This window comes from Cyanistes caeruleus, chromosome 33 (genome assembly GCF_971803275.1).
Source record: "Cyanistes caeruleus chromosome 33, bCyaCae1.hap1.1, whole genome shotgun sequence".
NCBI lineage: Eukaryota > Metazoa > Chordata > Aves > Passeriformes > Paridae > Cyanistes > Cyanistes caeruleus.
The window spans coordinates 1,717,865-1,730,318 of record NC_141734.1 but is presented as its reverse complement, the minus strand read 5'-3'; the positions used below and the strand labels follow the sequence as shown (position 1 = coordinate 1,730,318).

The 12,454-nt window shown below is 46.3% G+C and overlaps 1 protein-coding gene across 1 annotated transcript in view; it reads left to right on the top strand.

The window, feature by feature from the left end:
• Nucleotides 1–12,454, top strand: part of GABBR1 (gamma-aminobutyric acid type B receptor subunit 1) — a 42,614-nt gene that overhangs the window by 20,495 nt on the left and 9,665 nt on the right. Inside the window, exons 13-15 of the mRNA XM_086870658.1 lie at nt 779–911; nt 3,368–3,484; nt 11,515–11,622. Of these exons, the coding sequence (XP_086726784.1) occupies nt 779–911; nt 3,368–3,484; nt 11,515–11,622 (358 nt within the window). The remainder of the gene's footprint in view (nt 1–778; nt 912–3,367; nt 3,485–11,514; nt 11,623–12,454) is intronic.

Sequence of the window (12,454 nt, the reverse complement as noted above, 5' to 3'; positions counted from 1 at the left end):
CGGATGGAAAATGGGAAAAATGGAAAAATGGGAGAAAATTGGGGGAAAATTGGGGAAAAATAGGGAAAAGCAGGAAAAAATTGGGAAAAACCTGGGAAAAAATGGGAAAAACCCAGGAAAAATGGGAAAAACCTGGGAAAAAGAGAGGGAAAATGCTAAAAAGCAGGAAAAAATTGGGAAAACCTGGGAAAAAATGGGAAAAACCTGGGAAAAATGGGAGAAACAGGAGAAAAAAGGAGGAAAAACGGTAAAAACCGGGAAAAATTGGGAAAACCTGGGAAAAACAGGATAAAAAAAGGAGGGAAAATGGTAAAAATTGGGAAAAGCCTGGGAAAAAAATGGGAAAAATGGAAAATAAATGAAGGAAAATGGGAAAAAATGGGAAAAACCTGGGGAAAACGGGAGAAACAGGGAAAAAATGAGGGAAAACGGTAAAAACCAGGAAAAAATTGGGAAAAACCTGGGAAAAATTGGAAAAAGAGGGTAAAAAAGAGGGAAAATGGTGAAAAGCCGGAAAAAATGGGGAAAATCTGGGAAAAAATGGGGAAAAAAGGAGGGAAAACGGTAAAAACCAGGAAAAAATTGGGAAAAACCTGGGAAAAAATGGGAAAATCTGGGAAGAAACTTCAACAAACGAGGGGAAAAAAAAATCTGGGAAAAGTCGGAAAAAACGGGAAAAATCCCTCCCAAGTGGTGACGTCATCGGGGTTTTCCCGGTTTTTTTTCCTTGGGGAGGAGGGAAATTCCGTCATTCCCGGATTTTTTTGTTTTTTTCCAGGTACATCCAGAATTCCCAGCCCTACCTGAACAACATGACGGCCGTGGGATGCACCCTGGCGCTCGCCGCCGTTTTCCCGTTGGGATTGGACGGATATCACATCGGACCCGGAATGTTCCCGTTCGTGTGCCAGGTGGGAGCGGGGAAATGGGGGGAAATGGGGAAAAACGGGGGAAAAATGGGGAAAATTGGGAAAAATGGGATGGGAATGGGGGAAATGGGGGAAAATGGGGAAAAAATGGGGAAAAAATGGGGAAAAACTGGGATGGGAATGGGGGAAAATGGGGAAAAATGGGGGAAAAATGGGGGAAAAATGGGGAAAAATGAGGGAAAATAGGGGAAAATTGGGATGGGAATGGGGGAAAATGGGGAAAATGGGGGAAAAATGGGGGGAGTGGGGAAAAAATGGGGGAAAATGGGATGTGAATGGGGAAATGGGGGAAAATGGGGGAAAATGGGGAAAAATTGGGGGAAAATGGGGGAAAATGGGGAAAAATGGGGAAAAAATGGGGAAAATTGGGATGGGAATGGGGGAAAATGGGGGAAAATGGGGGAAAAATGGGATTGGAATGGGGGAAAATGGGGGAAAATGGGGAAAAAATGGGGGGAAATGGGGAAAAATGGGGGAAAATGGGGAAAAATTGGGATGGGAATGGGGGGAAATGGGGGAAAATGGGGAAAAAATGGGGAAAAATTTGGATAGGAATGGGGGAAAATGGGGAAAATGGGAAAAAATGGGGGGAAAATGGGGAAAAATGGGGAAAATTGGGAAAAATTGGGATGGGAATGGGGGGAAATGGGGGAAAATGGGATTGGAATGGGGGAAAATGGGGAAAAAAATGGGGGAAAATGGGGAAAAATGGGGGAAAATAGGGGAAAAATTGGGATGGGAATGGGGGAAAATGGGGGAAAATTGGGAAAAATGGGATGGGAATGGGGGAAAATGGGGAAAATGGGGGAAAAATGGGGGGAAATGGGGAAAAAATGGGGGAAAATGGGATGTGAATGGGGAAATGGGGGAAAATGGGGGAAAATGGGGAAAAATTGGGAAAAATGGGGAAAAAATGGGGAAAAACTGGGATGGGAATGGGGGAAAATGGGGAAAAATGGGGGAAATGGGGGGGAAATGGGGAAAAATGGGGAAAAAATGGGGAAAAATTGGGATAGGAATGGGTGAAAATGGGGAAAATGGGGGGAATGGGGAAAAATGGGGGAAAATAGGGGAAAAATTGGGATGGGAATGGGGGAAAATAGGGGAAAATGGGGGAAAATGGGGGGAAATGGGGAAAAATGGGGAAAAAATGGGGAAAAATTGGGATGGGAATGGGGAAAATGGGGGAAAATGGGATTGGAATGGGGGAAAATGGGGAAAAATGGGGGAAAATGGGGAAAAATGGGGGAAAATGGGGGGGAAATGGGGAAAAATTGGGGAGAAAAGGGGAAAAATGGGGGGAAATGGGGAAAAATTGGGATGGGAATGGGGGAAAATGGGGAAAATGGGGGAAAAATGGGGGGAAATGAGGAAAAAGGGGGGGGAAATGGGGAAAAATGGGGGGAAATGGGGAAAAATTGGGATGGGAATGGGGGAAAATGGGGGAAAATTGGGAAAAATTGGGATAGGAATGGGGGAAAATGGGGAAAATGGGGAAAAAATGGGGAAAATTGGGATGGGAATGGGGGAAATGGGGGAAAATGGGGGAAAAATGGGATTGGAATGGGGGAAAATGGGGGAAAATGGGGAAAAAATGGGGCAAAATGGGGAAAAATGGGGGGAAATGGGGGAAAATTGGGATGGGAATGGGGGAAAATGGGGAAAAATGGGGAAAAATTGGGGGAAAATGGGGAAAAATGGGGAAAATTGGGAAAAATTGGGATGGGAATGGGGGGAAATGGGATTGGAATGGGGGAAAATGGGGAAAAAAATGGGGAAAAATGGGGGGAAATGGGGGAAAATGGGGAAAATGGGGGAAAATAGGGGAAAAATTGGGATGGGAATGGGGGAAAATGGGGGAAAGTTGGGAAAAATGGGATGGGAATGGGGGAAAATGGGGAAAATGGGGAAAAATGGGGGGAGTGGGGAAAAATGGGGGAAAATGGGGAAAAATTGGGATGGGAATGGGGGAAAAATGGGGAAAATGGAGAAAAATGGGATGGGAATGGGGGAAAAATGGGGAAAATGGAGAAAAATGGGGAAAAAATGGGGAAAATGGGCTTGGAATAGGGGAAAATGGGGAAAAATGAGGAAAATTTGGGGAAAATGGAGAAAAATGGGATGGGAATGGAGGAAAATTGGGAAAAATGGGATGGGAACAGGAGAAAATGGGATGGGAACAGATGGAAATCCAACCAGGAATGGGAATAAATGGATCAGGAAGGGCTGGGAACAGTCGGAACAATCAGAAACCCGGGAATAAACTCAACCAAACCAACCCAACCCCCAAAACCAGCCCCCAAATCCCAGGGCTTGGGAGGCGCCAAAAACTCCACCAAAACCACCCGGAAAAAAAGCGGGAAAAACCCCCCGGGAACGGGAACAACGGGAAGGGGGAAGATCCCGGCGGGAATTCCGAGGGTTCCGGTGTTTTCCAGGCGCGGCTGTGGCTGTTGGGGTTGGGATTCAGCCTGGCCTACGGCAGCATGTTCACCAAGATCTGGTGGGTGCACACCGTGTTCACCAAGAAGGACGACAAGAAGGACAAGAGGAAGGCGAGGAATTCCCGGGAATTTCCTTGGGAAAAGGGCGGGAATTCCCCAGTGGGAATTGGGAGCCGGGATTTGCGTCGGGATCCCGGTTTTCCGTCGGGATCTGGGTGGATTTTGTTGGGATTTGGGTGTTTGGGATCCCGGTTTTCCATCGAGATCCCGGTTTTCCATCGAGATCTGGGTTTTCCATCGGGATCCCGGTTTTCCGTTGGGATCTGGGTGGATTTTGTTGGGATTTGGGTGTTTGGGATCCCGGTTTTCCATCAAGATCTGGGTTTTCCATCAGGATCCCGGTTTTCCGTCGGAATCTGGGTGGATTTTGTTGGGATTTGGGTGCTGGGATCTCAGTTTTCCATCGGGATCCCGGTTTTCCATTGGGATCCCGGTTTTTTTTTGGGATCTGGATGTGATTTGTTGGGATTTGGGTGCTGGGATCCCGGTTTTCCATCGGGATCCCGGTTTTCCATCAGGATCCCGGTTTTCCATTGGAATCTGGGTGTGATTTGTTAGGATTTGGGTGTTGGGATCCGGGATTTCCATCGGGATCCCGGTTTTCCATTGAAATCCCGGTTATTTTTCAGGATCTGGGTGGATTTTGTTGGGATTTGGGTGTTGGGATCCCGGTTTTCCATCGGGATCCCGGTTTTCCGTTGGAATCTGGGTGGATTTTGTTGGGATTTGGGTGTTTGGGATCCCGGTTTTCCATCAAGATCTGGGTTTTCCATCAGGATCCCGGTTTTCCATTGGAATCTGGGTGTGATTTGTTAGGATTTGGGTGTTGGGATCCGGGATTTCCATCGGGATCCCGGTTTTCCATTGAAATCCCGGGTTTTTTTCAGGATCTGGGTGTGATTTGTTGGGATTTGGGTGTTGAGATCCAGGTTTTCCATCGAGATCCGGGTTTTCCATCAGGATTCCGGTTTTTTTTCGGGATCTGGGTGTGATTTTCTGGGATTTGGGTGCTGGGATCTCAGTTTTCCATCAGGATCCCAGTTTTCCATCGGGATCCTGGTTTTTTTTCAGGATCTGGGTGTGATTTGTTGGGATTTGGGTGTTGAGATCCAGGTTTTCCATCGGGATCCCGGTTTTCCGTTGGAATCTGGGTGGATTTTGTTGGGATTTGGGTGTTGGATCCCACTTTTCCATCGAGATCCCGGTTTTCCATTGAAATCCTGGGTTTTTTTCAGGATCTGGGTGTGATTTTCTGGGATTTGGGTGTTGAGATCCCGGTTTTCCATCGGGATCCCGGTTTTCCATCAGGATCCCGTTTTTTTTTCGGGATCTGGATGTGATTTGTTGTGATTTGGGTGTTTGGGATCCCAGTTTTCCATCAAGATCTGGGTTTTCCATCGGGATCTGGGTGGATTTTCTTGGGATTTGGGTGTTGGGATCCAGGTTTTCCATCAAGATCCCGTTTTTTTTTTGGGATCTGGATGTTTTTGTTGAGATTTGGGTGCTGGGATCCCGGTTTTCCATCAGGATCCCGGTTTTCCATTGGGATCCTGGGTTTCCATTGGAATCTGGGTGTGATTTATTGGGATTTAGGTGTTGGGATCCCGGTTTTCTGTTGGAATCTGGATGTGATTTGTTGGGATTTGGGTGTTGGGATCCCGGTTTTCCATCAGGATCCCGGTTTTTTTTTGGGATCTGGATGTGATTTGTTGAGATTTGGGTGCTGGGATCTCAGTTTTCCATGGAGATCCCGGTTTTCCATTGGGATCCCATTTTTTTTTCAGGATCTGGGTGTGATTTGTTGGGATTTGGGTGTTGGGATCCTGGTTTTCCATCGGGATCCCGGTTTTCCATTGGAATCTGGGTGTGATTTGTTAGGATTTGGGTGTTGGGATCCGGGATTTCCATCGGGATCCCGGTTTTCCATTGAAATCCCGGTTTTTTTTCAGGATCTGGGTGTGATTTTCTGGGATTTGGGTGTTGGGATCCCAGTTTTCCATCAGGATCCCGGTTTTCCATCGGGATCCCAGTTTTCCATTGGGATCTGGGTGGATTTTGTTGGGATTTGGGTGTTGGGATCCAGGTTTTCCATCGGGATCCCGGTTTTCCGTTGGAATCTGGGTGGATTTTGTTGGGATTTGGGTGTTTGGGGTCCCAGTTTTCCATCAAGATCTGGGTTTTCCATCGAGATCTGGGTTTTCCATCGGGATCCCGGTTTTCCGTTGGAATCTGGGTGGATTTTGTTGGGATTTGGGTGTTGGGATCCCGGTTTTCCATCAAGATCTGGGTTTTCCGTCGGGATCTGGGTGGATTTTCTTGGGATTTGGGTGTTGGGATCCTGGTTTTCCATCGGGATCCCGGTTTTCCGTTGGGATCTGGGTGGATTTTGTTGGGATTTGGGTGTTGGATCCCACTTTTCCATCGAGATCCCGGTTTTCCATTGGGATCCTGGGTTTTTTTCAGGATCTGGGTGTGATTTTCTGGGATTTGGGTGTTGAGATCCGGGTTTTCCACTGGGATCCCGGTTTTCCATCAGGATCCCGGTTTTTTTTTGGGATCTGGATGTGATTTGTTGAGATTTGGGTGTTGGGATCCCACTTTTCCATCGAGATCCCGGTTTTCCATTGGGATCCCGTTTTTTTTTCAGGATCTGGATGTGATTTGTTGGGATTTGGGTGTTTGGGATCCCGGTTTTCCATCAAGATCTGGGTTTTCCATCGGGATCTGGGTGGATTTTGTTGGGATTTGGGTGTTGGGATCCCGGTTTTCCATCAGGATCCCGGGTTTTTTTTGGAATCTGGGTGTGATTTGTTGGGATTTGGGTGCTGGGATCCCAGTTTTCCATCGGGATCCCAGTTTTCCATCAGGATCCCGGTTTTCCATTGGAATCTGGGTGTGATTTGTTAGGATTTGGGTGTTGGGATCCGGGATTTCCATCGGGATCCCGGTTTTCCATTGAAATCCCGGTTTTTTTTCAGGATCTGGGTGTGATTTGTTGGGATTTGGGTGTTGAGATCCAGGTTTTCCATCGAGATCTGGGTTTTCCATCGGGATCCCGGTTTTCCGTCGGGATCTGGGTGGATTTTCTTGGGATTTGGGTGTTGGGATCCCGGTTTTCCATCGGGATCCCGGTTTTCCGTTGGAATCTGGGTGGATTTTGTTGGGATTTGGGTGTTGGGATCCCGGTTTTCCATCAAGATCTGGGTTTTCCGTCGGGATCTGGGTGGATTTTCTTGGGATTTGGGTGTTGGGATCCTGGTTTTCCATCGGGATCCCGGTTTTCCGTTGGGATCTGGGTGGATTTTGTTGGGATTTGGGTGTTGGATCCCACTTTTCCATCGAGATCCCGGTTTTCCATTGGGATCCTGGTTTTTTTTCGGGATCTGGATGTGATTTATTGGGATTTGGGTGTTGAGATCCAGGTTTTCCATCGGGATCCCGGTTTTCCGTTGGGATCTGGGTGGATTTTGTTGGGATTTGGGTGTTGGATCCCACTTTTCCATCGAGATCCCGGTTTTCCATTGAAATCCTGGGTTTTTTTCAGGATCTGGGTGTGATTTTCTGGGATTTGGGTGTTGAGATCCAGGTTTTCCATCGAGATCTGGGTTTTCCATCGGGATCCCGGTTTTCCGTTGGGATCTGGGTGGATTTTGTTGGGATTTGGGTGTTTGGGGTCCCAGTTTTCCATCAAGATCTGGGTTTTCCATCGGGATCTGGGTGGATTTTGTTGGGATTTGGGTGTTGGGATCCCGGTTTTCCATTGGGATCCTGGGTTTCCATTGGAATCTGGATGTGATTTATTGGGATTTGGGTGTTTGGGGTCCCAGTTTTCCATCGGGATCCCGGTTTTCCATTGGAATCCTGTTTTTTTTCAGGATCTGGATGTGATTTGTTGAGATTTGGGTGCTGGGATCTCAGTTTTCCATCGGGATCCCGGTTTTCCATTGAAATCCTGTTTTTTTTTCAGGATCTGGGTGTGATTTTCTGGGATTTGGGTGTTGAGATCCCGGTTTTCCATCGAGATCCGAGTTTTCCATTGGGATCCCGTTTTTTTTTCGGGATCTGGATGTGATTTATTGGGATTTAGGTGTTGGGATCCTGGTTTTCCATTGGAATCTGGGTGTGATTTGTTGGGATTTGGGTATCGGGATCTCAGTTTTTCATTGAGATCCGGGTTTTCCATCAGGATCCCGGTTTTTTTTCGGGATCTGGATGTGATTTGTTGGGATTTGGGTGTTGGGATCCCAGTTTTCCATCAGGATCCCGTTTTTTTTTCGGGATCTAGATGTGATTTATTGGGATTTAGGTGTTTGGGATCCCGGTTTTCCATCAGGATCCCAGTTTTCCATCGAGATCTGGCTTTTCCATTGAAATCCTGTTTTTTTTTCATGATCTGGGTGTGATTTTCTGGGATTTGGGCGTTGAGATCCAGGTTTTCCATTGGGATCCCAGTTTTCCATCAGGATCCCGGGTTTTTTTTGGAATCTGGGTGTGATTTGTTGAGATTTGGGTGCTGGGATCTCAGTTTTCCATCAGGATCCCGGTTTTCCATCGGGATCTGGGTGGATTTTGTTGGGATTTGGGTGTTGGTATCCCGGTTTTCCATTGGGATCCTGGGTTTCCATTGGAATCTGGATGTGATTTATTGGGATTTGGGTGTTTGGGGTCCCAGTTTTCCATCGGGATCCCGGTTTTCCATTGGGATCCCGGTTTTTTTTTGGGATCTGGATGTGATTTGTTGAGATTTGGGTGCTGGGATCTCAGTTTTCCATCGGGATCCCGGTTTTCCATTGGGATCCTGGTTTTTTTTCAGGATCTGGATGTTTTTGTTGGGATTTGGGTGTTGGGATCCCGGTTTTCCATCAAGATCCCGGTTTTCCGTTTGGATCCCGGTTTTCCATTGGAATCCTGTTTTTTTTCAGGATCTGGGTGTGATTTGTTGGGATTTGGGTGTTTGGGGTCCCAGTTTTCCATCGAGATCTGGGTTTTCCATTGAAATCCTGTTTTTTTTTCAGGATCTGGGTGTGATTTTCTGGGATTTGGGTGTTGAGATCCCGGTTTTCCATCGGGATCCAGGTTTTCCATCAGGATCCCGTTTTTTTTTCGGGATCTGGGTGTGATTTGTTGGGATTTGGGTGTTTGGGATCCCAGTTTTCCATCAAGATCTGGGTTTTCCATCGGGATCTGGGTGTGATTTGGGATTTGGGTGTTGGGATCCAGGTTTTCCATCAAGATCTGGGTTTTCCATCGGGATCCCGGTTTTCCGTTGGAATCTGGGTGAATTTTGTTGGGATTTGGGTGTTGGGATCCTGGTTTTCCATCAAGATCCCGTTTTTTTTCAGGATCTGGATGTTTTTGTTGGGATTTGGGTGCTGGGATCCCGGTTTTCCATCAGGATCCCGGTTTTCCATTGGGATCCTGGGTTTCCATTGGAATTTGAATGTGATTTGTTGGGATTTGGGTGTTGAGATCCAGGTTTTCCATCGGGATCCCGGTTTTCCATCGAGATCCGGGTTTTCCATCAGGATTCCGGTTTTTTTTCGGGATCTGGGTGTGATTTTCTGGGATTTGGGTGTTGGGATCCCAGTTTTCCATCAGGATCCCGGTTTTCCATCGGGATCCCAGTTTTCCGTTGGGATCTGGGTGGATTTTGTTGGGATTTGGGTGCTGGGATCCCGGTTTTCCATCGGAATCTGGGTGTGATTTCTTGGGATTTGAGTGGGTTTTATTGGGATCTGGGATTTCCATCGGAATCGCGGTTTTCCCTTGGGATCAGGGTTTTCCATTGGGATTTGGGTGTTTGGGATCTCACTTTTCCATTGGGATCCCGGTTTTCCATCGGAATCTGGGTGGATTTTGTTGGGATTTGGGTGTTGGGATCCAGGTTTTCCATCGGGATCCCGGTTTTCCGTTGGAATTTGGGTGTGATTTTGTTGGGATTTGGGTGTTTGGGATCCCGGTTTTCCATCAGGATCCCGGTTTTCCATCGAGATCTGGGTTTTCCATTGGGATCCCGGTTTTCCGTTGGAACCTGGGTAAATTTTCTTGGGATTTGGGTGTTGGGATCCCGGTTTTCCATCAAGATCTGGGTTTTCCATTGGGATCTGGGTGTGATTTGCTGGGATTTGGGTGTTGGGATCCCGGTTTTCCATCAGGATCCCGGGTTTTTTTTTGGGATCTGGATGTGATTTGTTGAGATTTGGGTGCTGGGATCCCAGTTTTCCATCGGGATCCCGGTTTTCCATCAGGATCCCAGTTTTCCGTTGGGATCTGGGTGGATTTTGTTGGGATTTGAGTGTTTGGAGTCCCAGTTTTCCATCAGGATCCCGGTTTTCCATTGGAATCTGGGTGTGATTTGTTAGGATTTGGGTGTTGGGATCCGGGATTTCCATCAGGATCCCGGTTTTCCATTGGAATCCCGTTTTTTTTTCAGGATCTGGGTGTGATTTTCTGGGATTTGAGTGGTTGGGATCCCAGTTTTCCATCGGGATCCCGGTTTTCCATTGGAATCCCGTTTTTTTTTCAGGATCTGGGTGTGATTTTCTGGGATTTGAGTGGTTGGGATCCAGGTTTTCCATGAGGATCCCGGTTTTCCGTTTGGATCCGGGTTTTCTTTCGGAATCTGGGTGCTCCCCTCGGTTCCGGTGACCGGGAATTCCCACGGTCAATGAGCAGGAATTTCCGGGAATTTTGGGGAATTTCTGGGAATTTCTGGGAATTTCCGGTGACTGGGAATTCCCACTGTCAATGAGCGAGAATTTCCGGGAATTTCCAGGAATTTTTGCTGCCAGTGCCCGGGAATTTCTGGGAATTTGGGGGAATTTCTGGGAATTTCCTGTTACTGGGAATTTTTGCTGCCAATGACTGAGAATTTCCGGGAATTTTTGGGAATTTCCGGGAATTTCTGGGAATTTCCGGTGACTGGGAATTCCCACTGTCAATGACTGAGAATTTCCGGGAATTTTTGGGAATTTCTGGGAATTCTTGCTGTCAATGACCGGGAATTTCTGGGAATTTCTGGGAATTTCCTGTTACTGGGAATTCCCACTGTCAATGACTGAGAATTTCCAGGAATTTCCGTGAATTTCTGGGAATTTTTGGGAATTTCTGGGAATTCTTGCTATCAATGACCGGGAATTTCTGGGAATTTCCAGGAATTTTTGCTATCAATGATCAGGAATTTCTGGGAATTTCTTCCACCAGGTGACCGGGAATTTTCGGTCTCAATGAGTGAGAATTTCCAGGAATTTCTGGGAATTTTTGGGAATTTCTGGGAATTCTTGCTGTCAATGACTGGGAATTTCTGGGAATTTCTGGGAATTTCTGGGAATTTTTGGGAATTTCTGGGAATTTCTGGGAATTCTTGCTGTCAATGACCGGGAATTTCTGGGAATTTTTGGGAATTTCCGGGAATTTCTGGGAATTCTTGCTATCAATGACTGGGAATTTCCAGGAATTTCCAGGAATTTCCGGGAATTTCCGGGAATTTTTGCTATCAATGACCAGGAATTCCTGGGAATTTCTTCCACCAGGTGACCGGGAATTTTCCGTCTCAATGACCGAGAATTTCCGGGAATTTCCGGGAATTTTTGCTGCCAGTGACCAGGAATTTCTGGGAATTTGGGGGAATTTCTGGGAACTTCCTGTTACTGGGATTTTTTGCTGCCAATGACTGAGAATTTCCGGGAATTTCCGGGAATTTCCGGGAATTTCTGGGAATTTTTTGGAATTTCCAGGAATTTCTGGGAATTTTTGGGAATTTCTGGGAATTCTTGCTGTCAATGACCAGGAATTTCCGGGAATTTCCGGGAATTTCCGGGAATTTTTGCTGCCAATGACCAGGAATTTCCAGGAATTTCCAGGAATTTCCGGGAATTTCCGGGAATTTTTGCTATCAATGACCAGGAATTCCTGGGAATTTCTTCCACCAGGTGACCGGGAATTTCCGGTCTCAATGAGTGAGAATTTCCGGGAATTTCCAGGAATTTCCGGGAATTTTTGCCGCCAGTGCCCGGGAATTTCTGGGAATTTCCGGGAATTTTCCCGGAATGTTCCGGTGAGCGGGAATTCCGTCATTGCAGAGCCTGGAGCCCTGGAAGCTCTACGCCACCGTGGGGGGTCTGGTGGGATTGGACGTGGTGACGTTGAGCGTGTGGCAGATCGTGGATCCCCTGCACCGAACCATCGAGGTGGGAATTCCGGAAAATTCCGGGAAATTCCGGGAAATTCCGGAAAATTCCGGGAAATTCCGGGAAATTCCGGAAAATTCCGGAAAATTCCGGGAAATTCCGGAAAATTTTCCCGGGAGTTTTGGGGTTCATGGAGAGTTTGGGTTTGTTTTTTTTTGGGGGGGGGGGGTTTCACCTAAAAATGCTTCAAATTTAGGGAAAAATTATGGAAAAAGGATGGAAGCTTCCCCAAAAAACACAAAATTTCCCCCCAAAAAATCCTAAAAATCCCCAAAAATCCCCAAAATCCCTAAAAAGCCCCAAAACTCCTCCCAAAAATCCCTAAAAACCCCCCAAAATTCCTAAAAATTCACAAAACCACCCCAAAAATCCCTAAGAAATCCCCAAACACCCCAAAATTTTCCCCCAAAATTCCTAAAAACCCCCAAATCTCGCCCAAAAATTCTTAAAAAAATCCGAAACCACCCCAAAAATCCCTAAAGGTTCACAAATCTCCCCAAAAAATCCCTAAAAATTCCCAAAAATCCCTAAAAATTCACAAAACCACCCCAAAAAATCCCTAAAAATTCACAAAAAAATCCCTAAAAATTCCCAAAACCACCCCAAAAAATCCCTAAAAAGTCCCAAAAAAAATCCCTAGAAATTCCAAAAAAATCCCTAAAAATTCACAAAAAATCCTTAAAAATTCACAAAACCACCCCAAAAAATCCCTAAAAATTCACAAAAAAATCCCTAAAAATTCACAAAAAATCCCTAAAAATTCCCAAAACCACCCCAAAAAATCCCTAAAAATTAAAAAAAAAATCCCTAAAAATTCCCAAAACCACCCCAA